Raw genomic sequence first — 27,452 nt, forward strand, 5'->3', positions numbered from 1 at the left:
CTAAATTCGAGTGCGTTCTTGGCGCGCCCTCAGACCGTCTAGCTCACCTAGCTCACCCCGCTTTGATGGCATGTAGACTATCCAGAATCTGGACCCCACGTCCTTCTGTTAGTGGCCCTGATTTCAGGTCGTGGAAGGGTGTGGGGAGGAGAGGCTGCTATGAAAACTTGCAGCTTATAAAAGCCCACTGATAAGCAATTGTGTTCATTTATGCCCATCAGTATTCATCTGACGGGTATTTTGATACGTAATCTCATGGTGAGCCAGGAGTGTCAATTAGCTGTTAAGCCCTGAAATAGAGCTGTGCATAATTCATTAGAGTTTCACTTTCTTCACCTTCTTCCGCTGGATGAGGGTTTGGGGAGGTCCTTGGCTTCCCCTGATTCGGAAGCCCTGTGTGCCGCCTGGTGTTCTCACAAAGGCTCCCGCTACCTCAGCTTTGAGTTCCAGGGCGCTGACGGCAACCGTGCTCGCAGCCGCCCTCGGAGGGAGAGTTCTGTCATTCACTCGCGGGGAGCTTGGCAACAGCAGAAAGATTTCTTAGGAGCTATTATTCATATTTAAAGAATGACCATTTAAAAATTTTAAAAGGTCACCCATCTTGTTTCCCAAGCATAATGGCCCATTGTCGCTGCACCGTGTGGTACGTGGCCCCTTCCCTCCTGACCGTCCTCGTGGGAGCCTCAAGCGGCTGACTGGTCCGAGAGGCACAGGTTCTGACCCTGGGCTTGGCCTTGTCGTGCTTTTTACTCTCCAGATAGTGGTGTTGAGGGGACTCTGCTACTTTAAAGGAAACCAGCAAAGAGATGAGGGGACTGGGGGTGTCCCCGCTTTTTGCTGTGCTGTCTTCAAGGAGAGAGACCTAAGCTTTTCCTAATAATAATACCAACAACAGTGACAACAGTCACTGAGAAATTTCGTGCCAAGAGCTGTGGTTGCTCCACGTTTGTTACCGCATTACGTCCTCACAGCAGCGCTGTGGATAGGTTTAATGTCCTCCGTGTTATAGATGGGAAAGCCGGGGATGAGCAGAGAGAACTAACTCGCCCCGGTGGCTGGCAGCGGGAGCGCACGCAGGCCTGTCAGAGCCCAGTGCCCGGACCCCTGGCTGCCCTGTAGGAACAGGCCGGCCGATCCAGGCGGGTTCCCCGCTCGCTCAGTCGCCTTTGGCCTGGAGTCACTAAACTCTTCCCCATGTGTTTCAGATCCTCTGGACCACGAGCCCGCCGTGTCTCCATTGCTCCCGCGAAAAGAACGCGGTCCTCAGGATGGCAGCCTAAACGAAGACGAGCGCCTCCTCCCCAAAGACAAGAAGACCAACTTGTTCAGTGCCTTGATCAAGAAGAAGAAGAAAACAGCCCCAACCCCTCCCAAACGCAGCAGCTCCTTCCGGGAGATGGACGGCCAGCCGGAGCGTAAGGGGGCCCCGGAGGAAGAAGGCCGAGACATCAGCAACGGGGCGCTGGCGCTCGCGCCCGCGGACACAGCCGAGCCAGCCAAGTCCCTGAAGCCCAGCAGCGGGGCCGGCGTCCCCAATGGAGCCTTCCGGGAGTCGGGGGGTGCAGGCTTCCGGTCTCCCCACCTGTGGAAGAAGTCCAGCACGCTGACCAGCAGCCGCTTGGCGGCCGGCGAGGAGGAGAGCGGCGGCAGCTCCAGCAAGCGCTTCCTGCGCTCCTGCTCCGCCTCCTGCGTGCCCCACGGGGCCAAGGACACCGAGTGGCGCTCGGTCACGCTGCCTCGGGATCTGCAGTCCACGGGAAGACAGTTTGACTCGTCCACGTTTGGAGGGCACAAGAGTGAGAAGCCAGCTCTGCCTCGGAAGCGGGCAAGTGAGAACAGGTCTGACCAGGTGACCAGAGGCACAGGCACTCCCCCACCCAGGCTGGTGAAGAAGACCGAGGAAGTGGCCGACGAGGTCTTCAAAGACACGGCCGAGTCCAGCCCGGGCTCCAGCCCTCCCAGCCTGACCCCAAAACTCCTCCGTAGGCAGGTTGTGGTCGCGCCTTCCTCCAGCCTTCCCCACAAGGACGAGGCTGGGAAGTCCAGTGCCTTGGGGACGCCTGCTGAGCCGGTGCCCCCCACCGGCAGGGCGGGGCCGGGTGCTTCTGGAGGGACCAGCAAGGCCCCTGCCGAGGAGTCCAGAGTGAGGAGGCACAAGGCCTCCTCCGAGTCCCCAGGGAGAGACAAGGGGAAATTGTCCAAGCTCAAACCTGCCCCGCCGCCCCCTCCTCCAGCCTCCGTGGGGAAAGCCGGGAAGGCCTCCCAGAGCCCGAGCCAGGAAGCAGCCGGGGAGATGGGTGCCAGTGGGAAAGCAAAACCCATGGCTCTGGTTGTGGATGCCGTGAACAGTGACGCTGCCAAACCCAGCCAGCTGGGAGAGGGCGTCAAAAAGCCCGCGCTCCCGTCCATGCCAAAGCCCCAGTCGTCCGCCAAGCCCGCGGGGACCCCGACCAGCCCAGCCCCTGCTCCCTCCGCGCTGCCGTCAGCATCCTCTGCCCTGGCAGGGGACCAGCCGTCCTCCACCGCCTTCATCCCTCTCATATCGACCCGCGTGTCTCTTCGGAAAACCCGCCAGCCTCCGGAGCGGATTGCCAGTGGCACCATCACCAGGGGCGTGGTCCTGGGCGGCGCCGAGGCCCTGTGCCTGGCCGTCTCCAAGAACTCTGAGCAGATGGCCAGCCACAGCGCCGTGCTGGAAGCCGGCAAAAACCTCTACACATTCTGCGTGAGCTACGTGGACTCCATCCAGCAAATGAGGAACAAATTCGCCTTCCGCGAGGCCATCAACAAACTGGAGAACAATCTTCGGGAGCTTCAGATCTGCCCGGCGACGGCAGGGAGCGGCCCGGCGGCCACCCAGGACTTCAGCAAACTCCTCAGCTCCGTGAAAGAGATCAGTGACATCGTGCAGAGGTAGCAGAAGCCGGGCGTCGGGAGCCTGCAGCGCGTGAGGGCTCCCCCCGTGCCCGTGATGGTGGCTGAGACGGGACCGGCGAGCTGGGACCTTGGCCCAGGAGCTCTGCGCTGGGCAGGGCCGAGGCCGCCGTGGAGTGCAGCCCTACTACCTACGTCCAGGCCCCGCCGTTCTCCTGCGCTTGCCTTCTCCTCAGCCCGGGCTCCCTGAGCCATCTGTCCGAGTTCTATCTGTGGAGTTCCTGCTCTGTGGACTGCACGCCAGCGTCTTTCCCACATCGTGCTTCAAAACTGAGCTCTTGGGGGCAGGTGGGAAGGCGGATGAGCACTTCCTTTTCATCTTTCTGGAGGACCTCCCCGGCTATGCCTTCGCCTCCATTTCACCCCAAGAACGAGTACCCTGCGTGGGAGCTGTGTCACCAAGGCCTTGGGAACGGTCGCCTCCACTCACCCTGCGCAGAGAGGTTGTGCACTCACCTTCCTCGTGCCTCCTGTGCCGAAGACACGTTTGCAGAACTGCATCTTGGGAAGTGCTACCAGCTGGCCACCCTCCCCTCCACTGCTGCCGCGGGCTGGTGCCCTCACCATTTCCTCACGTGAAGGACAGCTCTTGATTTGGGGGGTAAAACAGGGTGCTAAAACCAACCAGCCTCCGGGTCCCGGGACAGGTGGGGAAGCCGAGGAGGCCCGTGGTGTGGGAGAGGCCCCTTGTCACCCACTCTCCCCGTGTCCTTAGAGCCCAGTTCCCGGCTCTCTTGTGACATGCACGCTAATCCTGGATAGAAAGCTTGAGTCTTCAGGGTAGCAGGGTCGCTGGTCAGCGTAGGGGGGCTCCAGAGGCGGGAGGGGTGGCGGTGGGTGAGCAGCTGCTGCTGAGATAGCCCAGGGCTGGGCCGGTCTGCGGTGAGCGCAGGGTTACCTTCCTTCCGAATCTCCAGGTGCCCTGGAGAGGCGCTTGCTCTCGCTTTCCGATTGACCTCTTTCCGCTCTGTTGTCCTCCTCTAAGGCAAAGTAGATGCTTGCAGGGCTCTTTCCCTGGTGACAAGCCAGTCTTCAGCTTTCTGGAGTTCTTGAAGCCTTTCAGAACTTGGCCCTCAGCACAGCTGCCTCCGATCCAGAAGGAGCTGCCATTGGGCGCCAGTGCACGCAGAGGAGGAAAGGGACTGGAGCACCGAAGCCCAGCCAGCGTGGGCTGCACCCTGACGGGCACATGTCTTATTTAATTACCACGAGCAACACTTAACCTAATGTTTCGGTTGGGCTCATCAGGGATGAAGAAAATCACAAACAAATGAACCCCCAGAAAGGGTCTCAGAGAGCAGCGTAATCTCCCCCAGGCCGTCCAGGACCAGGCTCGTAGGGCGGGAGGAGCCCAGTGTCCTTGACCTTGACCTAGAGCGGCTGCTGAAGAGCAGGCCGACGGGCACCTGTCTGGGCCTCGGCGCGCTCAGGAGCGCCCCCTGGAGAAACCAGGAGGAAACCACCTTCCGCTCCCCAGGGCTCCTAGGGCCCGTGACCTGCACAGGCCCGATTTTTACGCTCATCACCTAAATTTGTATTTTATTTCTCTGGTAGAGGTGGTGTCCTCTGAGTCGTTTTACGCTGTTTTCACAGCACGTCACCTCTTTGCCCCCCAGACTGCTGTGCTACACAGACTGAGGGAGGCGCCAGGGCACCGCCAGTGGCCTTGCAGACAAAGCAGAACAAAGCCCTCCCAGGTTCCCTCCGCTGCCTGTTTCTGTGAGGTACTGGTCTCTTCCTGTTCACATGATGTGCCACTATATTTTGCATTTATACTTTGGTATTACACTCTTTTTATAGACTTGCTCTTTTATAAATGATGTGTAAATAGTTTTCCACCGTCCTCCCTTCCGGAATGCCTATGGTGTCTTTTTTTTTTTTTTTTCAGTCCAATACATTTTGTTTCTGTATGTGACTCTGTTTTTTGAATCCACGTCTCTCCTCCGTAGTATTTTTTAAATAAATGTTTACAACACTAGCACATGGGCAGGTTGCTTTGGTCTGCAGTTCCTCCCTGTTGTTCAGAGCCGTGGTGTGCGTGTGGGCAGGGAAGGAGTCAGGCTTTCCCGAAGGGGCCGGGGTCTCCGTGTTGGGTCTTACAGAATAGAGCGGTCCCGCGTCGGCCGTTTCACAAGCCTGTCCTCATCTCAGGCCCTTCCTGTGCCCTTGACACCTACCTGCCAGCAGCCTGGCTCTTGGCGGCGGCACTGAGAGTGGGCTGTACCACCTGTTAGGCCGTCACGGTGTCACTGAAATGGGGGAGGGAGGTCACGTCCCGGATTTCTCTCTGGCCTGAAAGGGTTAATCCCTCCCCAAGTGCATTCTTTCTCTTTACGTTTGAGCTCACTTTGAGCCACTGTCATCAGGCCCCAGAGCGCCCCTCGCTTGTGTTCCACGCCCCGGGCACCTTATTTCTTTGTGTGGATGAGGAAGAAAAGGGTGTGCTGGCCCGGGCTGGGCTGTGACCTCTCCCAAGGGGACTGTCGAGGAGGGTGCTGACGAGTCCTCGTCTTGGTCTCCATTTAACGCCAGCTGGCAGCTTGTGGAAGTCGGGGGGAGTGAGTAGCACCCTCTGATAATGGTACTTATTAAGCCAGCAGCCTTGTCAGAGGATACAGATCCTGTCCACCAAAGCACGTTGAAGAACACGGTTCCGTGAAGCCTCTTCCCCGGAGACCTCGGCAGCGGGCTGTGCTGCACGTCAGGCGGCGCGCTCGAGCCGGAGCTGCAGACGGCCCCCGGGACCCATTTCTTCCCTCGTCTCACAGAGGCAGGACCCAGGCCCAGGCCGCAGAGTCTGTTAGTGGCTGAACCATCACTTGACACCAGACCTCCCGAGTCCAGGGCTTTTCCACAGGCAACGCGCTCTTCCCTTGAGTGACAGCTCGCAATCTGAAAGAGGGCATAGAGCGATTATGTGGACAGCCACACTGACGTGGGCCCTTCACGGAATCCTCACAGCAGCCTCTTAGGCATTGCGTTGTCCCGTTTTCCCCACGCTCTGTGACTGGCGTTTACCTGTCCAGCCACACCTCACACGTGGTGAGGCCGGGACGCAGCCTCGTGTACACGCTAGCCACGTGGCGGCTGTGCCGGTGTGAAATAAGGGTCTTAGAAGACTCTTCTCCAAAGTGAGAATCTTCCATGAACGTCACCCGAGCCCAAGAAACTTTCTTGGGTCTAGCCATTCTAGGACAGTGGTCCTTAACCTGTTTTTAGGTCAGAGAAACCCTTGAGGACCAAATGAGGACTGCGGATTTAGCCCCAGGAAGACGTACCCGTGTGCGCACACGACGGTGTTCAGAGGATTCTGAGTCCCGCCCTCAAGGTGCAGAACCGAGGAGTGAGTACCCGAGGGCCCCGCCCCCCGCAGGCGGGCTGCCGCTGTTGGCGCTACCGCAAAATACAAGCCTCGAGTGTCAGAGTGTTAAAAACAAAACACTTGCTCTTTCTGACTGCCGAATGTGAAATAGCTAGCTAGTGGGTAGCAGCCACATAGCACAGGGAGATCGGCTCGGTGCTCTGTGACCACCTAGAGGGGTGGGATAGGGAGGGTGGGATAGGGAGGGTGGGAGGGAGGAGATACGGGGATATATGTATACGTACAGCTGATTCACTTTGTTAAAAAGCAGAAACTAACACACCATTGTAAAGCGATCATACTCCAATAAAGATGTTAAAATATATATACACATAACAAAAAAGAACCCCAAACATTGAAGAACCCCAAACGGGAAACAACCCAAGGTCATGAAGAGCAGGGAGGATAGGTACGTGCGGGGTGTTCACTCCATGGAATGTCGGGGAGCAGTGGGGTGGGACAAACTCGCCCCACTCCATGGTGTGTCATGCTGGGCAGCCGCCAGGCGACATGGTGATGCGTCAGCTCCCATGTACTTCAACGGGCATGTAGTCTGGTGTAGAAGTCAGGGGGCGGGTGATCGGGGTGCGGGAAGGAGGCTCGTGCCTGGTCGGGGCACAAGGGAGCTCTGGGGGCAGGCGATGTCCTCTTGCTTAGTCTGGGTGGTGCTGGCTAAAGGGTGTGTCACTGGGTGAAAACTCATCAGACGACACTTAGAATTGGGGCACGTTCCGGATGTGTGTTATATTGCGATGAAAGTTTTCTTAGCATTACAGCTCACACGTGAGTGCTTTTAGATATTATAGACGCGCTCTGCATTACTACGTGGAACACCCACACCTTTTTTTTTGTTTAAATGAGGGAGGTTCTGTCACTGTCTTCATTTAATGGGTGAGAAAGCTGGCTTCAGAGATGTGAAGCAACTTGCCCGAGGTCACACAGCACGTGCCAGCTTAACATCTGCTGTGCCAGATGAATTTGTCGATGGTCCAGATGGCCCCAGCATGACTAGCAGAGACCTGGGCTCCAGGGCCAGGCTGCTCCCTTCATCATGGAAGAGAAGAATTCAGAATTACAGCTAGCCCAGCTTTTTGGGTGTCGGGGATATTTAATAGACAGGGTTCCCCAACTGAGTGCTCTGGGGGATCGATTTCTAAATGTCATCTCGGTACAGAAGACATCAGGTGGGATAAGACTGCCCAACCACCGTATCCCCTGCCCATGTCTGCCCTCCTTCCTTGTCGCCCACCATCTTGGGCGGGGCCCCAGCTCCCTGCCTGGAGGGTGAAAGCCCCTTGCCTGGGTCGGGGTCTCCAGTGGAGTGTGTCATGCAGCATCTTGGGCACCAGCACCAAGTTAGGACGAGGTGGCCTCTTGTTTACTACAGCAGTGCCCTGATGGCTGGCTGGCCACGTGAATCTCTTTTTTTCTTAGACATTTTTATTAACATTTCAAACATACAAGAAAACATAGACAAATATTCCCCGTCCGTTTTAATAGCTAAATACCTTGAGATCTACACACCAAGATGAAGCCTTTTTTGTGCCTTGAATGTATAAAATGGGCGAATGCAAAGAGCTCTCGGGTGCCTGGGCTGGAGGAGAGAGCACTGCCACGCCAGGTGGAGCGGACCTGGCGGCCCCGGGGAGCTTCATCTCCCCGCTTCCAAAAGAAGTGTTTTCCGAAGAGCCTCACCTTCACTAATCTGGGGAGGAAATTTCCCCACCGAGAAGAGAGCGAGGGTGTGGGGTGGCACGAGAGGCCCCCAAACCTTGACAGAGCCAGTAGGGTGGAGAGGGCTGTGGGGGGGGGGGGGGGCGGGGGTAAAGAGGAAATTTAGCCAAATGTAGTGGGAGTGGATCTAACAGATCAATGCCCTCAGCAGTTTGATTGCTCTGACTTCCAGGGTTATTGAGCTCAAATATACAAGCAACTGGAAAGAACAGCTTTGTTGCTGATTTCTGTTCAATGATGAAAGACTAATGACAGGATATCCTCTGCTTTGAAGGCTCTCCCCCTCCCCGCTTTATCTCAGATTTCTCCATCAAGGTTAATCTAATCCTACTAAATTAAAAACCAGCCCGTGTATACCCAGAGTGGCTGTAAACACATGCAGGAGTGTCTCCACCTCGGTGACCTCCGAGTTCTCACAATTAGTGACCACAGGGGCGGCTCCTTTTGTCCTAAGAGTAGAAGTCGGCAAGAGAACGTCAGCCAGGGGACCTTGCCACAGGGCGTCCCTCTGCCCTTGGCCTCTGGTCTGTTCTGTTTCACCTGGTCTTTCGTGAGCACGTTCTCTGGCTTCTTTGTGTGTATAAATGAGCTAAGGGGGGGGGGGGTAATCCAGGTTGCTGCCCCCGCACCGCCCTTAACAGAGTGGAAATGAGCACATGCTTGGCTCAGAGCCTGAGCTGGGACCGTACTTCCTTCATCCGGCCACCCTGTAGTGCACAGTCTCAGCACCAGGGCTGTCCTTTATGGACACCCTGGGCCTCGTTTTCTTGAGATTTGCCTTCCGTGGCTGGAGGGCCGTTTGCCTCTTTCACCAACAGACAAAGACCCACCCCTGTCTGTCACGTTGGCAGGAGGCATCCTGGATCATCCCTTTCTCGACAGTGGCAGAGGACAAAGAGTATGATGTGCCTCCCAGACTCAGTGTCACCGTCTGGCCCCTGTCACAGTGGCCCTGAGCCCCAGGGCCCGTATACCAAGGCATCGGAGGGGGGGAGCAGGGAGGAGCCCCAGGAGAAGGCGGCTCGCCTCAGCATAAGGTGATGTTCTGACTCCTGTGTTCCCGTCCCGTCTCTCCAGCCCATTACTGCTCCCCAGTCAGCCCGCCTCTTGTGTGGCTCAGACCCGTCACCCCTTAATGAAGTGGCTTTCTGGCTGTCGAGGACTGAGAGCTGCTACTGGGGAAAAAAGTCTCTAATAGAATGGAGAACACTGTGAAATGCTCCAAGGTGCCAAGCTGGGCCCTGCCTGCTGTGGTTCTAAAAGGCTAATAAAAATCTACCAATTAATTGTGACAGCCCAATGGAAAATTACTCAGTTGTGAACCAGGGGCAAGCAATAGCTCTAAAGGAGGAGGGGAGATGTTGCCATGGGAACATCAATACAGGTTCTCATCTCAGCAGTTGAAGCCAGCCTAGGAGTGAACAGCATCAGACTGCTGGATCTGACTCGGGATGGGATGCAGGACACACCGAAGCAGCAGCGTTTGAAAGAGGTGCTCTGGCCCCGCCCCCCGCCCCGGGCTGCTGCCACTCCAGGCCCAGCGCCGGCTTCCCTCAGGGTAGAGAAGTTGTTTTCAGAATACTCCCTGCTTAGAGAAAACCAAGGAGAGAGCAATCTAGTGGGAGAGGAAAATGCACTTTGTGTGTGTTTCCCTATACTTTTGGCCATGGGTGTTTTACCAACTGCCAATTAAGGGGATGCTGGGAGCAGTGTGTGGGTACATGCAACACGATTTCCATCTCCCCAAAGTTAAGGCACTTGCAGCTCAGGAAAGCGAAGTTCCTGGGGCACAGAGGACCTGTAGCCAAGAGTCAGGCGGGCTTTCCATTACAGTTTTGCAGTTGTTACCACTTTTATTTCAAAAGATACAACACATTCATAGTCTGAACATTGGAAATGCAACCTTGCTACAGCAAAAATGTATTCCTTCCTCGTTCATCTCCCACGGGACTCCTGGCTTGGCAAATACTACACCACCGAGGAGGGGAGCTGTCAGAAGGGGATGGGCAGGTGGTTCCAAATGGCATCTCAACACCAGCGGGATGAGGTTTTCCTGCCGGGGGATGTTGTGTTAATGGAATGGAGAACAAGATTTTTCTTTTCCATTGTTAACTTTCAGAACCATACTCTGTGCCCAGCGGAACGTGCTCGCTCACAGTTGCACTTTGGATGTCAACCACTGACGTCCCGATGGAGGCGGTCAAAACTTTGATTATCCCACTGTAATCGCTCAGTCCACCAACCTTCAACTCGGGGCCAGCACGGCCAGTTCTGCCTATTCATGTTGACGGCCCAACGGCATCCTCAGGCATCCTCGGCTCCATGCCACCCCGGCCAGGGGACTGCTCAGAGCCAGCCCCGCAGCGGACGGGGCTGAAACACAACAGTCCGCCAGGGAGCTACACCAGCAGCAGTGTTCTCTTCTTAACTGGGACTTGCTTTTGGTCACCTCGTTTTTGACACCATCCAGAATTTTGCTTCAGCAAAGTTGGAAATCAAAAGTAAGCACCCACCTAACCAAACCCACTGCTATTATAATTCCTGTTATAATTCATTATGCTAATACCTACACCTTCTCAGCGTCTTGCTCGAGGAGAAGATGGGAATGGAAACGGCAGGGGGGGCGGTGCGGGTCGCAGAGGAGCCCTTTCTGGGGTGCTGTGGCCCCTTCATCCCCGGCCGAAGCGGAAGCTGAAGCCGCCTTCCTCCCTACTGTAGCCGTCGAGCTCCTCTGCCCGGGTCCCTAACAGGCCACCAGCTTTCTCGCCGTCACCCAGAAGGAAGCCGGTGGCCTCACTGCCATCGTCCTGCTGCCTCCCGAGCCTCAACGTGAAGCCGGCACACGCTCTGCCCAACGTCGGTGGCTCCTCGGCCATGACGAGCAGGGCGTGTGGGTGTGGCGCTCTCGGCCACCCAGGGGAGCCCCAGGGGAAGTGGCGCCCCCCTGCCAGGTCGGCCCAGCATATTTCGCCTCCAATGCTACCCACGGCGTCCACGGGCTCTTCTGTGTCCAGCACAGGAAAACAGGCAGCCAGCGGCAGGAAGAGGAGGTAGGGCAGCGACTAAGGGCTCGCCCTCTGGGCCAGGGGAGAGAAGGGAGGGTTACGTGCTGCACTCCTGGGCCACAGCACACGTCCCAGGGCCCAGGCGGCCGTCAACGGTGGAAGCTGGTGGCTCGGCTAAGCCCCGCTCGCAGGCAGCGAGAGGAAGTGTCACCCTGTCGGGTGTCTTAGCAGGCTCAGGAGCCCAGTGCACCAATTAGGCTGGTTCTGCCTCTCCTGCAATCTTTGACGGCCTTGGCAACTGAACACTTGTAACGCCGCTGCTGCTGGGATGGCTTACAGACAGCTCCGGGAGAGCCGAGTAAATTTGGGCTCATTCTTCCTGTATTATAATTACTGATTCTTGGGCCATATCATCTCAGAGCCGTGGGCTAGAAAATTAATAGCATCAATCCCTCGTAGTTTTCAACTTGATAATGAATGGGTCTGGTTAAGCTGTTTAGCCGGGACGCTCTGCTAATGTCTCCCTGACGTGGAAACGAGTTACTCCTGCAAGCAGGCCTAGCTCAGACGTCCCCCTGGAGAGGAGTGGCCGCCAGTCCCTGCTGAGCACCACCTGTGTGCCAGGCTGTGAGCGAAACCTCTACGTGCACGGTTGCACTTTATCTTCACGATAAACCTTATTTTAAGCACGGTTATTCCCATTTTTTTCAGGCAAGAGCACTGTCAGAAAGGCTAAGAGATTGTGCCCAGACCACACAGCTAGAAAGTGGGGGCTCTGGGGTTCCTGATCCTAACGGCCAGGGGGCTTGTTGGCGTGCCAGGCCTGTGGGCAGTGCTTTCCGTCCGTACCTGATACCGTCCCTCCTAGAGGAGGGCATCCCTTATCCCCATTTACAGAGGAGGGAGCGGTCTCAAAACAGGTGACTTGCCCAAACTTGTCACAGTCTTGTAAGTGACAGAGCTGGGATGCTAGCCCAGGTCTAATTGGGCCTGATGCAGGAACTGCCGCTCTACCCCAAGGATGGCGGTCCATGGGGGATTTGAAACAGAAATAGAGCTTCCCAAAATGCCCCTCCCTTGGCAATAATTGCTCGTTCCCTTGCAAAGGAAGCCTTTTTGGTAACGACCACGGTGAGCCTATGCTGGCTGGTCCTCTGAGGCGTAGAACCGAGGCTAGAATAAAGAGAGTGGGTTCTGGAGACGATGGCGCAGACCCCCCAGAGCTCTTTCCAGAAACGGCTCCCTTGAAGACATTTTGAAGTATACGCAGCCAGAAAGCTTAAAAAAAAAAAAAATTCATAAAGGCAGCCCTCCTCTTCCCAAATGCAGTCCTCCTAAGCTTCCCTCATCCCCTCTCACCTGCTTCAGGGGAGCCTCTCCTTCGGAGCCTGGATGGAGCGGGGGCTTTTCCCAAGGTGTTTCCTCCCCATAGAAAGCAATGCAGACAGCTTTTGGACTGGGTGGGGTTCCGTCTGGTGGATGAACCCACCTGGGAATGGCCTCTGGGTCTCGAGAAAGGGGGCGTCTTGATACACAGACGGAAGTGACACTTCTCCCCTTTGGGGGGACCATGGACCTCTTCAAGAACCTAGTGGAAGCTTGGGACACTCAACACCGAAAATTGGGCCCCAGCACAGATACAAGGCCAGGGGCCAAGCCCTGGAGGGCACCTGTGGCCAATCTCTGTGCTGCCCTGGGCTGCAAGATGAGGTGCTGGTCTCCGCCTCTCTGGGCCTTCCCAGCCCGGTGGGTCCCCGTGGTTCCTACTGCCCATGCCCAGCTCCTGACCTGGAGGAGGGCCTGAGTGGGGCTCCTGCTGGGGATGGAGCGGCTGTACTCACCATGCTGTAGGCCTGCTGCCAGGAGGGCCGCTGGACCCTGGGCCGGGCTGGGCAGAGCTGCTCTGGGTTCCCTGCCCAGGAGGTGTGGCTCCCGGGTTCTCCCTGCTTCATATAGGCCCCCTGGGTGCACTTGTGTGGCGCGCTCTGACTGTTGCACATTCCTGACCCTGGGATTCCATTGGGGACCTGGTGGTGAAGGAGGGCGCAGTGTGGACCACATTGATAGAAGACCCAACACGAACAGGATGTGGTCTGATGAGAGGGCCAGACGGGGCTGCCCTTTGCCCAGAGGCCCGCCTTGTTCGGAGGAGTGCAGGCAGCATCCTTAACTATGAGCCACAGGCATGGCCCTTGAGTACCCTTGGAAGAGGCATCCGAGCCCACCCTGCAGAATCCTAACAGGGATCTGCCTTTGTGGGGTCCGCCTTGCGCTCGCTGCTCACACACCCGCCGCCCAGCCAGCACCACCGCTGCCGTGGGCTCCGGAGGTCAGACGCCTGTGGAGCCGGCCCTGGCCTTTCACTCTGGTTCGGTGTGAAGTTCTGTCCGGTGCCGTAGCTCACCTGCTCTAGAGCCTTAGAGGGGCATCCGGTGCCCAGAGTCTGAGCTGGGCAGTGGGAGAGCGCGCAGAGGGGTTTGGCGAGCCCCTCCCTCAAGCCCATGGCCCCCGAGCCGTGGTAGGTTTGCTCCTTAGAAGGGAAGCTCAGTCTTCCCATCACCAGAGCCCCAGGGCCTGGCTCGGTGTCTGCGGCCCACTTGGGAAAGGACAGACGGACCAGCGAGTGTTTTCAAAACTCCTCTGCCTCTCTGATGTGACTCACGGAGATGAGGCTGTTAACCCACTGTGGGGTTTGCCAAGGGCTGGGTGAAGGTCCTGGTCACGGAGGACACCAGCGCTTGTCATCTCCCCAGGTGAGCTTACGGGCCAGGATGGGGCGCGTCACGAGTTGTCCCCTGCACCGCACCCCCACAGTGGGCTTTGGGGCTGGAGGGGGCTGTGCTGTGGGCGCCGAGTCCCTGTGGGATCCACGCTGGTCCAGGCGTGGCCACGGCCGGGCATCCCGCTCACGCCTCAGGGCGCCCACCCCCACCTGTTCACAGCAAATCTGCTGCATCCCTCCCCCTGCACCCGTGTGATCGCAGAGCGTCCCTGGAGTCTGCTCCGGGCACAGGGGGCTGTGCGGCTAAGCCGGGGTGCGGGGCCCGGCTGGGCAGAGCGCTCAGCAGAGTGTTCTCCAGCCACCAGCCAAGGGGCAGGGCCGGCGCCCAGGACGGGGAAGCGCTGCCCATGGGTGCCCTGCTGACTGGTCCAGGAGCGCCCCTCCCCTGCCCGTCCCCTCCTCCTGTCCCACCGCTGCTGGGAGGCCAGCAGCAGACCGAGAAGGACCAGCGCTGCCCCAGCCTCTGCTGCTCGCCGGGCCTGGATCTTCCCTCCGCTGAGAGTGATCAGGTGCTCGGTGAGGCTGCGGCCGCCCTGCAGCTGTCTGGGGGGAGCTGCGCAGGCCAGGCCGGGGACTGAGCACAGAGCATTCCGTCTCCAGGGCCCCCATCCAGCTGGCCTGTCACCTTTGCCTGTGGGGTTGAGGCAGTGGAGGGACTGAGGGGCGGAAAATCACCCCCCACGGGAATAGACAGCCTCGGAGACCCTTCCCCGCCCCCAGTGCCCTAAGGGAGGGGCCGGAGTCTTTACCCCCTCATGGTGAGAGGGTGGGGAGACCGAGGCTCCCAAGTCAGAGCCCTGTCCTTCGCTCCCCTCTCCGGCCCCGTCTGCGGCAGGAACGAGGTCAGGAACAGGCAGAGAGCGTGGGCTGCCTTTGGACCCCTCGGGATGGGGTGGCGTGCACTCTGGCCTCCCTTGGCAAGGGTGAGGACTTTGAGAGCAGGTGAGGGCAGAGGGTGCACCCATGGGCCAACCGGAGCAGGTGCAGAGCAGGGCTGCCTCTGAGGGGCTGGCATGCGCGTGCATGCACGTGTGTGCATGCGTGCACGTGAGATGGGAGGGGCGGTGTCATTTTATCTCCCTGGTTAGTGCTGGTTTGTTGAGACACCGGGTGCTGGTTAACGATGGCGTGCAGCCTGCAGTGGGTCACCAACTCGCTGTGAGGCCTTGGGCCAGACGCTTGCCCTCTCTGTGCCTCAGTTCCCTCGGGTGTAAAATGAGAGGTTTTGGTTCCCAAGCTGCGCTCTGCAGAATTCCTGAGGGACAGCTGTGGAGAGTGGGGAGGGCAGAGGTGAGGTCGAGCCCCGAGGGCCACACACCCCCCCAGGAGGAAAGCTCCGCTTGGCCGTTGACACATTGGACCCCAAGAAAATTCTGCTGTGAAAACCACCACTGGCCTGGCTCCCTTCAGGACGGGGGCCTGGGGCTCTGCGAAGTGGCCATAGAAGGTCCCAAGTGTTGGGCATGGGTTGCCTGGGGGGCAAGACTGGGGGCGAGTATGACTCCTCGGCCCCAGCCCTCAAGTAGGGGCACCTGGAGCCAAGTCTGATGCCAGATTTGGTGCCAAGCTTCCCAACTCCAGGGGCTGCCAGGTGATCTCCAGAACTCCTGACCCAAAAGGTGGTTTGCAAGCGCACTTCACTGGATCTGGGAAAGATTCCGTGAACCGGGCCAGAGCAGCTTGGCTTGGAGGCGGCAGGAGAGGGACCCACCTGGGGGGGGGGGGTGGCCCCTGGGGAGCAGGGTGGCCACAATCACCTCAGTGACTTCCCATGGCCTGGCTCAGGGGTGTCACCCCCAGGCGTCCCGGGGGGCCTGATACGAGCCATCCGTGGGCAGGAGGGCACGCCTGTTGGTGAGAACACTTTCTGGAGGGGAGTAGTTAGTGCTGAGGATGGTCTGGGAGACCTCGGGCCGCACGGCAGAGACCTCTGTCTGCACAGGCGGGCAGTGCGGACGCTCCAGCCACGGGTGCCCTCGCAGGTCGGCCCGAGGCAGGACGTGGGGCACATTCACTTCCCCTGGCCCTGCACACGGGCACTCGATAAATATTGGATTTCATCGCATAACCTCAGGAGTTTGCTTTGTCCTTAAGCTTCACATTGGTTTTATGAATAAACAGGCATCAGGGACTGTTTTTCTTAATAAAGAGTCTCGACTCCTCAGGACTGCAGCCCCGGCCACAAGGGAGACCCACAGGGACCGACTGTGACCCTGGGGACCGTGATGGGAAGCGGCCTCCCCTCCACCCACGCCAACCCCCGGGGCTGCTGGCCGGCTCTGCCCAAGGGTCTCCGGCAGCTCCTGGGGGCACTAAGCTGTCTAGGGAACAGTTTCCCATGCAGAAATAAAGGCGCTGGGGAGTCTGGGGAAATGGTACAGGAGGCGTTTTGGAACGCTGGGGTGTCTGATCCACCCTGTGGGGCGCTGAGCAGGGTGGGGGGCAGAGGCCCGAGTCGGTCACCACGAGACTTTATTGGAGACAGGACCACACACACGACAAGTGCACACAGGCCGCACTAGCATCTGTCCATCGCAAGCTGCGCTGGCCTCTAGCTCCCTCCTAGCCCCGCCCCTCTTCCCACCACAGGTCTTGTGTGGAGTCAGGCAGCCTGAGGGCACAGCAGGTCAGAGCCCGGTTCCCCACTCCCTGCCCCCCAGTCCCACCGAGGTCCAACTTCAGCCCTCCGGGTTTGCCGAGTCCTGCCAGCTGCGTGGCCACTCAGGGTTTGGGGACGGCCCTCTCCCTGCTAGCGGATGAAGAGACAGGCCCTGGGGAGGCCCCAGCACTCGGACCAAAGCCTCATGTCCTTGTCTGTACATCCTCTAATGTGTCCTCTGGTGGGCGTGTGGCTCCTTAAACCCCGCCGGTCCGAGCCCTGCTCCCGTGCCCCCACCTCCGCCCTCCCCTTCTGCTGTAGCAGAGGCAGCTGGCAGTCCTGTTGATGAACCCCACGAATCCTCCGAATCCTGGGTGGCGGGGCTCCCACCTTCCAGGCCAGAGGCCTGCGTGGATGAGGGTGGGTGGCCGTGGGGGACCCAGGAAGAGGTGGGCCCTGGGATATGGATATCGCTTCTGCCCCAAGGCAAACATTATACAACCTATTTACATGCGGCTGCGGGGGGAACATGCAATTTGAGACCTGCCCACAGCTCTGTCCTCAACTGCTGACTGTGCTGAGGCCATCAGGGTGGAAACCCAGCGTCCGTCCCTCCTCTGGACTCGGGGAGCAGGGGTGGCCAGCTGGGTGGCACCCCAGAGATGTATCCAAAGTTTGCAGGACAAGGAATGCGGCCATTGGCTGATCCCACAGAACCTACCTGTGCTTGTGGAAAGGAACTTTTGGAAGCTTTGGGGGCATAAATGCACTGCCTGAGGATCCCAGTGTAGAGCGCACCCCTCCCCTGCTTGGCTGTCTCCTCATGGGAGAAGGAAGGAAAGGGGAGGTGGGGTGTCAGCCCCGTCACGTGGTACAACTGGGCCGCAGGTACCCCACCATCAAGCCATCAACTCAGGCATCGTGGGTCAGGGTTCGGGTGCAGTGACCATGGGTCCTGGGTGACCTTTGCACCCATCTGTCATCCCTCGGTCTCGGCAGAGCTGCCGCTCCCCCCGGCTTTCCCAGGGCCCCCTTCCCTTTGTGGGCGCTCCCATCTCCAGTGATAGCCATTTGCGCTGAAATCACACTGGGAGCTCCTCCAGGCCAGGGCCCAGGCCTGCCTCGCTCCCCTCAGCCTCCCGGCCCAGGTACTGTGTGTGCTCAGCGCCAGCCTGTGAAGCGATGCCCTTTAGGAAGGGGGGTGCGCTGGCCTTACTGTCCTCACCATGACGGGCTTTGTGCCCATCCAGCCAGCATCTGGTCCGGCCGTGTCCCCAGTGGTGCCAGGCCTGGGCTGGGACTGGGGCTGGTGCTCTCCGGCGGGAAGGAACCAGTGTCTGCAGGCCGGCCAGACGCTCCTGAAACACCCTCACCCAGCCGCCCGCCAGGCCCAAGCGGTGGCACGTCTGTTCCTCGGCCAAGCCCTGGCACGAACGCCCGAGCTTCCTGATGTGCACGCGCATCTGTGAATCCATGAACATCAAGCTCACCAGGAGTGTGTTTGATGACAGATCCGGAAGCGCTTGGCACGTTCTAAACAGTGGCTGGCACTGTGAGGCTGGCAGCAGCGGCTCGCCCCAGCCTGGAGCAGGAGGGAGGGGGAAAGGGGGCTCCCGGGATGAGGACGCAGGGCCCATCCAGCCTCTGCTTCGTGGCTGGGGCCCAGCGGCCCAGGTGGGCTGCTTCTCTTGGCTTCTAGAGGATGGGAAAGGAGCCAGCAGGGGGTCTCTGGGGTCTTCTTACACACACCCCTGCCACACCGCCCCTACCCGCCCGCGCCTGTGTGCTCCCGTCACCGCCCTGGTGACACTGAGCTGTCATCGCCTGTTCCTTGGCCGTCTCTGATGCCAGCTGAGGGCCAGGAGGGCAGGGATGGCGTCTCGTCCCGCAAACCTTGCCAAACGCCGACAGCCAGGTGGGGCTAGAGGGGACCGGCCAGGTCACGTGGCCAGCCAGCGGCGCTCGGGGCCTTTCCTGCTTCCCTGGCCGTCTCTGAATTATTATTATTGAAGCACAAAACTTGGTGGGAGGGGAAGGGAGAGCCGAACCCCGCACTCCCCCACTTGGCTGCCTTCAGGTGTCCTGTATCGGAAGCCAGAGGAGGGCTTCCCCCCTGCCTGAGGAGGGGTCGCTGGGCTGCCCACCCTCTGGGCGGCTCTCCAGGCTGACCTCCTGGCCCCCTCGGGTCCCCTCAGGCGGGAACGTGGAAAAGCAGCCCTGCTCGTCCTGGCCGCTGGCCTTGGGAACCTGTGCTTCTTGTCGGGGGCAGCAGTAACAGTACATCGGGCGTTGAGAGGATTCAGTGAGAAATGTCTCTGAGTGCCTGGCGGGCACCTCAGGCTCCCCCACTTGCCCGGCGAGGCCCTCCCTGCCCCCGACTCCAGGTGGCAACACCCCCAGTCACCAGCAGGGGGCGACCTCCCCACTGAGACAGCAGTGTCCGGGCTGACCCGGTAACAGCCACCAAACCCATCTGGGTCCAGGCTTCACCCTCCAGGCCTGCTCCTAGGAGGTCCTAGGGTCCCAGAGTCCCTGCCTGGAAATCGGAGGGCGGGTGGTACAAGCCCAGCCCCAGCCCAGCCCAGCCCAGCGGCGCAGGCCTGCCCCGCCCCTGCCTTCCACAGGCAGGGGAACGGGGTGGGGTGGGGCGGGGCTCCAGCCGCCCGGGGAAGACAGGAGGCGGGCGGGCACAACGGCCAAGGGGACTGGGGACGTCCCAGGCCTGCAGAGACAGCGGGTTGGCTCGGGGGTGGGGAAGGGCTCCAGGGAACTGATCTCAGTCACCTTGGGGAGCGAGTTCCCGAAGGCAGCTGCACCCCAGCCTGGCCGAGGGGCATGGCGGGATGTGGCCACCCAGCCCATGGGCACAGGCAGCCCTTAGCAGCAGCCACTCCCCAGTCCTTGGGAGAGAGGGCGGACCTCCAGGCACCAGAGGAACGAGGGGGGGGTCCGGAGGGCCAGGGAGGCTGGCCTCAGACGTGACCCAGAAAGATCTGACCCTTCCCTCTGCTAAAAGGGCTCCAGGGGTACCATCTGCCCCTCCTCTGTGTGCCCATCACTCCAGGTGTCTGGGCTGGCAAAGTGGAAGGGCTGCCAGGAGCACGTGGCAGATTCCTGGCCCAGGGAAGGCAAACAGCCCAGGAGCCAAAGTCTGGGCAGGCAGAATTTGGGGTGGTCAAACTCGCCCGGCCCGCAGCAGCCGGGCAAATTGTGGGTGTGGACAGTGCGAAGGTGATGTGTGGCCTCACTTGTTCAGGGGGTGCTTAGTGTCGGGGTTGGCCTGGCCCACTCCATCGCGAGAGCGGGTCAGTCATGTGCGGGCAGGCGGGCGAGCGTCTGAGCAGGAGCGGAGTTCGGGGTGGGCGTGGGGATGGCGAGGGGACGGGCGGGGGCGGAGACGGGCGGTGGGCGGGGACGGACAGCGCGCTGTCTAGCGGTCCTCACGGACCGGCCGGATCTTCATCTCGGAGAACTTGAGTGAGTACTGCCAGCCGGTCCAGGAGGACCACTCGACGCCGTCGGCGTAGGAGGCGTGCGCGCCGCGCAGGTACTGCCCGTTAAGGTTGGATGTGTGGCAGTTGCGGTACCACCAGGCGCCGCGGTAGAAGGCCGCGCAGTTGTTCTCCGAGTGGTCACTGTCTCGGTCCTTGGTGGTGAACCTCATGCCGCTGTGCTTCAGGAGGGAGTCCCCTGCGCAGGTGCACACACAGGTGTGTACTCACGGGGGCACAGGGGCGTGCATGCGTCACAGCTTCCCATACACAATGCAGTCCCCTGGACGTGCGTCCAGGCTGTGCGCGTGCACACATGCAGACACGCGCGCCCCCCCACAGGCACACTGGTGCACACCTGTGCGTGCACACCTGCCCCGCCGCCACGCTCGGTGTCCACGCAGCTCACAGGCACGCACGGTGCCGCCTTGGTGGTCCCCAAGGCTGTCCCTGCGTCTAGGCAGCCTCTCCCTCCTCCTAGCTTTGTCACACACTCCCTTTCCTTGCTTTCTTGCCTTGGCCTGAGAGGAGAGACACAGCCCAGAGGGGGTCTAGAGGCTCAGTAGAGCCCAGACTCCAGCTGTCCTGATTCCTGGCTCTGGGCTCACTTTGTTCATCTGCAAAATGGGTGGTTTTGCAGGCGAGGCCCTGCAAGCTTCATGTGGCTGGTGTGAGGACCAGTGGGGACTGGGAGGTGGCAGTGAGAAGCCTTGATCCTGGGGGGGAAAGACCGCCTTTGTCCTCCCAGCTGGGGAGACTGCTAGGCTACCCTTGCCCTTCCCCATCCCCGCCGTAGCCTGGAGCCCCACCTGCAGTGCCCGAGTAGCCGGCCACAGTGAGCGGGTACCCATCTTCCTCGGGGTCCACGGAGAGCAAGCCCACGCCAAAGCTCCCATAGTGGGCGTAGGCTGTGCCGTTGTCAAAGTCCTCCAGGTCCACGTGTAGCTCGTAGGCTGCCTGCGTGGTCAGGGCGTGGATCCTCTTGAGCCCTGGAACGGGGGAGAGAACGGTGGGAGACGTTGGGGGGGCCTAGGAAGCAACCTCCCCAGAGAGAACCAAGGAGAGACAAGAGTTAAGCTCACGTGGCTGCTGAGAGAAAGACAACCACCGCCAAGTGTATGCTGTCAGTCCTGGGCTACTTCCTTCTTCCTGCAGGCCTGTGTTTGGCAGGAAACAGGACTGACAGCTTTTCATGTTTCGTGTTCTCTGTGCTCGCTTTAAGTCAGAGTGTGCCTTCCAAATGTTTTAAGCTGAAGGCTGGTAGAAAGACTGCAGGAATCAGGAAGAGTCTGGAAACTCTTCTGGATTGGGGGTGATGCCACCTTTATCTTCTCTGACACTCTGGGCTCCAGCCAGACGGGATCTGGTACTCACATGCACTTCCCTGGCCTCTGAGCCTTTGCACATGCTGTTCCCTCTGCCTGGGACACTTGGCCCTACTCCTCACCTGGCTACCTTCTGTTCATTTTCAGGTCTCACTTCCTCAGGAAGGCTGCCTGACCTCCTGTGGAGGTTGAGGACCTCTGCCAACCCAGGTGGCCCCATCGGTGCTTATCATTCTGGTCCTGGCCGCCTGTCTCCTTGTCGGGCCTCCCCCGCCGTGTGGAAGCTCCATGAGAGAGCAACACAACTGTCCCGCTCACTGTAGAACCCCAGCATCTGAGGGTGGGTCCAGCGCACAGTAGGTGCTCAATAAATGCTGGCTTCGTGGATGAGAGGCAGAAGACCGTGCCCTCTGCCGTCTCTGGGGCTTGGCTCTGGATGGCCCCTCACCACCCCTGGCCCCCTTCCTCCCCCACCCCACCGCAGCCCCCGTCCCTCCCCTCCTCAGTTCTCCTGCGCCCTCCTTGGGGGGGTCTCACACCAGGCCCTCCCCCTCCCCCTCCCCACACTCACTCACACTCAAGGTGCTTCCCTGCCGGTTTGATTACCTCTTGATTAAGAGGGCATTTAATTAAATGCCTTACGAGTTATCAGCATTGAGTGACATTTCATCAGCCGCTCCCCCCCCACCCCCCCGCCCCGCTTTCCTTTCCTGCACGGGTCAGCGGGTCAGCGTGTGCACGCCCCCAGGGTGTGAGGGCTGTGCGGCCCCCCCTCCCCACGCAGCCCAGAGGAAAGCCTCTGGTCCAGGGTCCAGGTCCAGGGCAAAGGAGAAGGAGCCATGAGAAGAGCAACAGCCGTACATACAGCAGACCCGCCAGAACCTCAGAGCAGCCACCCGCGCTCCTCACCGAGGACCCGGCCTCGGGAGCATAAGGGCCTCGTCTCCCTGCCTCTCTCGCTCCTCCCTGGGCGGGAGGCTCACAGCCAGCTGCTGTCCCTCTCTGGGCCCCAGGCTGCACACCCGTGGAGGGAGGGCCAGAGGGCTTTCCAAGCTGTAAAGGGAAGACTATAGGCAACAAGGACAGCAGCTGCCGCCCTACCTGGACAGCACTTACAAGTGCAGGCACTGCTGTGAGCGCTGCACGTGGATTCGTGAAGCCAGTGGGATGAAAACGAGTCCAGCGTAATTGAAGTGTCCCTGTACAGCTCTTAGAACAGCGCCTGGCCCATTGCACACATTATCCAGGTGTTTGCTGCTTCTGTCAGGATCCAATGAGGCAGGTGCTATTATTTATTTTTATTTTTATTTTTTGCGGTACGCGGGCCTCTCACTGTTGTGGCCTCTCCCGTTGCGGAGCACAGGCTCCGGACGCGCAGGCTCAGCGGCCATGGCTCACGGGCCCAGCCGCTCCGCGGCACGTGGGATCTTCCCGGACCGGAGCACGAACCCGTGTCCCCTGCATCGGCAGGCGGACTCTCAACCACTGCGCCACCAGGGAAGCCCTGGCAGGTGCTATTATTATCCCCGTTTTAGAGGTGAGGAAAATGAGGCACTGAGAGGTTAAGGAACTGGCCCAGGTCACACAGCTGGTAAGTGGCAGATCTGGGATCTGAACCCAGGCAGACTTGCCCAGACTCTGTGCGCTCATTCAGTACTTTTGTTTTTAAGGTATTTTTCCCCCAATTTTAGAACTCTATTTATTTATGTTTTCAAAATGGACACTGCTTTACATCATCATCATGAAAATAACGCATGGTCTTTAAACAAAGGAACAAAATCCAGTAGTACGTGAAAAATGAAGTGAAAATGTATCTTCCCAACTCATCATCTTTTGTAAACAATTATTTAGAATTAACTACTGTTAACAAGTTGATTGACGTACTCCAAGACTTTAAAAATATGTCATTCATTTCTTGCCCAGGACAAATAATGTGATCCAGGAAGAGGGCAAGAGGGAGAGCAGCCCAGTGGGGATGCTAGAAGATTCCTTTCCCCACCACTGAGTGGTCGCTGGTGCCCATCATTAGCACCCCACTCCTGCGGGCGAATCAGGGCTCCCTGCGCAGTCCCGGTGCCCATGAGGGTGCCCTGAGGGAGGGCCGGGTTCCTCTGGGATTTGGTCCCCCTCGCCTCTACCCTTCTTCCCCTGAAGGCCACCTCCCTCCCTGCCTCTACCTCCCCCTCAGTCTTTACTCTCTGGGTTTCTCCAGCCCCTGTTGATCTGCCAGGATGCTCACAACACTGGGGGCGAGCCAAGATCCAACCCCATCATCTATCAGAGTTCAGATCACAGACAGTGGGGAGGAAGACCCTGGTGGAAGAATACTGAGATGCCCATCATCACCCCAATGAGCTCCCAGATGGATTAAAGACCTGAACCTACCACCTACCACTGAAAAAGCATTTTAAAAATACTCCTATTTAAAAAATTTTTATTGATATAAAACTAGGAGGGGAAAGCAGGGCCTAAAACTCAGAAGATATGAAGGAAACGACTAGCAGAATTGACTACATAAAAATTGAAAACTTCTAGGAAATAAGCAATAATGTTACCAAAAAAAAAAAAAAAAGCTGAAAGACAAATGACCAGGAGTAACTATGTATCATGTGTATCTGACAAAGAATCAATAACCTTAATATATAAAGAGCTCCCATAACTCAATAGGAAAAGACAAAACACACGATGAGAAGGTGACAGGAGAGTGTGGAAAAGCAGAGGCAGGGAACAGCGCAGGGCAGTCGAGGGCTGGGCTCAAGTTGACATTCTCGTCAGGGCTCCCTGTCTGTCAGGAGCTAATCAGGGCCCCGCTTAAATGCTTCTCCCACACCCGGTGGCTGCCGACAGATTTCAATTAAGATGCCGGGAGTGGCAGAGGCACCAGTGCTGCTCCAAGTGGGTGGGTGGTGCTGCAGGAACAGGGTCCCCACCTGGCCAACTTCTCCCTATCTTTATACACCCACCTGGGTGTAGGGGATGGGGAAGGGACTCGCCACCTGGAAGCTTCTCTCCCCTGACCCCTATCCTGCCCTGCTTTCATTCACTCAGTTCAGAGTATGGTTCAGAGCTTGGATGGACTCCTGCGCGTGAATCCGGCTCAGGCTTCCCCGACTCGTGCGCGTGCACGCACGCACGCACACACACACACACACACACACACACCAGCCTATGACTTGGGTTACTTGCCACCTCTCTGGGCCTCAGTATCTTCATCCCTAAAAGGAGAGGACACAGCAGTTCCATCCCCCTTGTGTGGGCATGCGGTGTCAGGGCTGATGTATATAAAATGGGCTGAGCGCACAGCAGGAGTGCGGTACGTAGGGGCTGAGGTCACGAGGTCCATCGTGGGGTGTCTGGCCTTTCCTGTGGCTGGTGCTCGCCTGGGCACTGGGGACACAGTGGAGGTCAGGGCAGAGAGGGTCCTGACCCTCTCATGGACTCCAGGTGGGAGGGACATAGACAGTGCAAAGCAGGTGCCTCTGTGCACAGGAGAGTGGGCACGCATCTGCATCCCGCCCCTGGGACCCACCTTCTCCTGGGTTACCTGGGACCCTCCTGACCCCCACCTGGAGCCCAGACCTTGGCACCCAGCGCCCCCTGGTTAGTGCTCCCGGCCAGCCACATGCCTCTACCTTGCTCTTCCCTCCTGCCTGGCTGGGGAAGACTCCCGAAATCCGTGCCCAAGAAAGCTGAAGGGGGACAGGTATGCCGTGAGGTGATCAAGGTCATTCAAACGATGCTTGGGGGTGGGGCGGGGGGCGGGGGGGGCACGTGGCTCCAATGACATGTGTTTATTTTATGTTAAAAATATAAATGGGAGATGACTGCTAAAGGGGCACAGGGTTTCTTTTGGGGGTGGAGAAAATGTTCTGGAATTAGTGGTGACGGTTGCACAATTCTGTGAATATACTAAAAACCAGAGGGACTTCTCTGGCAGTCCAGTGGTTAAGACTCCACGCTTCCAACGCAGGGGGCATTCCTGGTTGCGGAACTAAGATCCCCCGCGCAGCGCGGCCAAAGGAGAAAAAAAATAATGATAATGAAAACCACTGAATTGTGCCCTTTAAAATAGTGAATGATATTCCAAACAAACCAAAAAAGCCCCAAACCTGACCTCAGGCCACAGCTTGCTCCCAAATATATACATGACCTCCGACCTGCGATGTTTACAGATGTCATTCTTTAGAATGAGATTATGTGAGATATTTACATTTTAAAATACTGAGTGAATTTCAAGATAAATAGTAAGTAAATAATAGTGATAATAATAATATTAACATAAGCTCATTGAGCCCTTACTTTGTGCCAGGCAAGGAATACGTGCCGGCCCCGGGACCGTGGGAGCTGGGGCCAGGAGCGCCGACCGGCCGCTCTTTGGGGAGATGCGCCCGCGGTGTCCAGAGCACAGCATCGGGCAGTGCTGACCCCCAAGCGCAGGGCAGCACTGGGGTCGTCCTGGTCCTCCAGCCCTTGCACTGGCCACAGCTGCCTGATCCGGGACAGCGACCAAGTCCCAGGGCGTCCCCGGCAGGAAAAGCACACGTCTCTGCGGGACACGCCCCCCCGCGAGCGCACCGCCTTTGGTTTCATGCTCGTGGAGCTCCTTCACACTGGACGCGCTGACCCCCTCTGCACGTAGCACCAGGGAGGCCCGGACGGCATCCACGTGAGGACGGGGCTCGGACGTGACAGGGCGTGGCGCACAGGGAGAGGGCAGGCCACCCCGCGGGCCGGGCATCAGGAGGCTCACCTAGCCAGTGCTCGCCCGTGAGCTTGCCGAAGCCATCCCGGTACGCCTCCCAGCCTCTGAAGAAGTTCACGGAGCCGTCCTCCCGGCGCTGAAACACCTGCGAAGCAAGGAGGAGGATGGAGAACTAGCTCCAGCTTTCCCGGGACCCCACGTGCGTCCCCCTGCTCCACACTCTCCCTTCACCTGCCTGCTTGGGGACAGCAGGGGCTGGGCCTCCATTTCCCTCCACAGCTCCCACCGGGCCCCAGAGCAGAGCAGGGACTCGGGAGTCTCGTGGTGGCCTGAGGGGGGACGGACCGAATGCCCCCAGGCCCTGAAACGTCCCCTCAAGAAGGAACCGGGGTGGACTGGGGTGCAGTGGAGGAAGCCTGGCTTCCAGGCCCACCTCTGCCGCCCCACTGTGGGACCCTGGACGGGTCCCATCCCTTCTGGGGCTTCGGTTTCCTCACTGGTCAAATAATAAGGGGGTGAGCAAGGGTCCCTATATCTTTTCACAGGTCAAAACAAAACTGAACAAAACCCCATTCTCAAGTTTTTAAAACCCGATAACACACACACACACACACACACACACACACACACACACAGGCCTGGCCGCCAGAGCTCTCTCTCGATACGCCCCTGCTGCAGTCACGCACTGCACATCCCCCCTTATAAAGAACCTGGGCAGGGGATGAATGGGGGCTTGGGAAAGCAGAGCCCCGGCCACCTCTCAGGGGAGGACCAGGGGTCCACAGCCAGCGGGGGTGTGACTCGGATACTGACAAGCAGCCCGGCTGCCTCTGTTCTTCATTTTAATAACATTGCTGGTTTGGGAGTCGGGAATCCCATCGGTTAAATTGCTTTGAAATAAGTACCGCGCTCGTCCAGGCCAGAGCTGCCTCGAGTCTCTACAAGATCCACTGGCAATCCTGTTCCCAGCTCGCCCCCCGCCCCGCCCCCCAACTCTTTCTAACAAGCCTTTCTCTTGCTCATTTGCAGAGGAGGCAGCATCCGCCCCCAGCACCCCCATCCGCGCCCACGCCGGACGTGTTAGAGATCTGGCCGCGGCACCAGCGAGCCGCCCGTTTCATCCCCAAGCAGCCGGATTTCAGCCGCCCGGAGCTGCGTCTGCCCGCAGCTCCGCATCTGTCCGCGGGGACCCATCCGTCACAGCGCTTGGGCAGCTCTGACCTCAGGTGGCAGGAGGGAGGTGACACCTTTTTTTCTTGTTCCGCTACCTGCAACCTGGCCCAGCCCTGACACGTGAAAGCCCTCAGAAGGGCCGGCGCGGAAGGAAATTTGATCAGGCTCGGAGATCTGAGAGCCGGCGGAGAGAGGTATTGATGGCTGCAGATCGGGACCCTGAGCACGCGCCCCTTGAAAGGCCTGATCCTGGCAGAAGCTCAGATGCTCCCCCGAGAAGACATCGGACAGCGGAGCCTGTTTCTGCAGGAGGAGGCGGGGGAGAGGGGGGCTGGAGGGGCCGGGG

The 27,452-nt window shown here is 58.9% G+C and overlaps 2 protein-coding genes across 3 annotated transcripts in view; one reads left to right on the forward strand and one right to left on the reverse strand.

Annotated features, from left to right (window-relative positions):
* The window catches only part of ABL1 (ABL proto-oncogene 1, non-receptor tyrosine kinase), a 133,690-nt gene extending 128,778 nt beyond the window's left edge, over positions 1–4,912 (forward strand). For both annotated transcript variants that reach the window (XM_019920219.3, XM_019920220.3), the window contains exon 11: positions 1,206–4,912. In XM_019920219.3, the coding sequence (XP_019775778.1) occupies positions 1,206–2,917 (1,712 nt within the window). In that variant the 3' untranslated portion in view covers positions 2,918–4,912. The remainder of the gene's footprint in view (positions 1–1,205) is intronic.
* Positions 4,913–16,254: 11,342 nt separating this feature from the next.
* FIBCD1 (fibrinogen C domain containing 1) overlaps positions 16,255–27,452 on the reverse strand; it is a 34,839-nt gene continuing 23,641 nt past the window's right edge. The window contains exons 6-8 of the mRNA XM_033858862.2: positions 25,982–26,078; positions 20,716–20,895; positions 16,255–20,105 (exon numbers count right to left, since the gene is read on the reverse strand). Coding sequence (XP_033714753.1) covers positions 19,846–20,105; positions 20,716–20,895; positions 25,982–26,078 — 537 coding nt within the window. The 3' untranslated portion in view covers positions 16,255–19,845. The remainder of the gene's footprint in view (positions 20,106–20,715; positions 20,896–25,981; positions 26,079–27,452) is intronic.

The sequence above is a fragment of the Tursiops truncatus genome, chromosome 6 (genome assembly GCF_011762595.2).
Source record: "Tursiops truncatus isolate mTurTru1 chromosome 6, mTurTru1.mat.Y, whole genome shotgun sequence".
NCBI lineage: Eukaryota > Metazoa > Chordata > Mammalia > Artiodactyla > Delphinidae > Tursiops > Tursiops truncatus.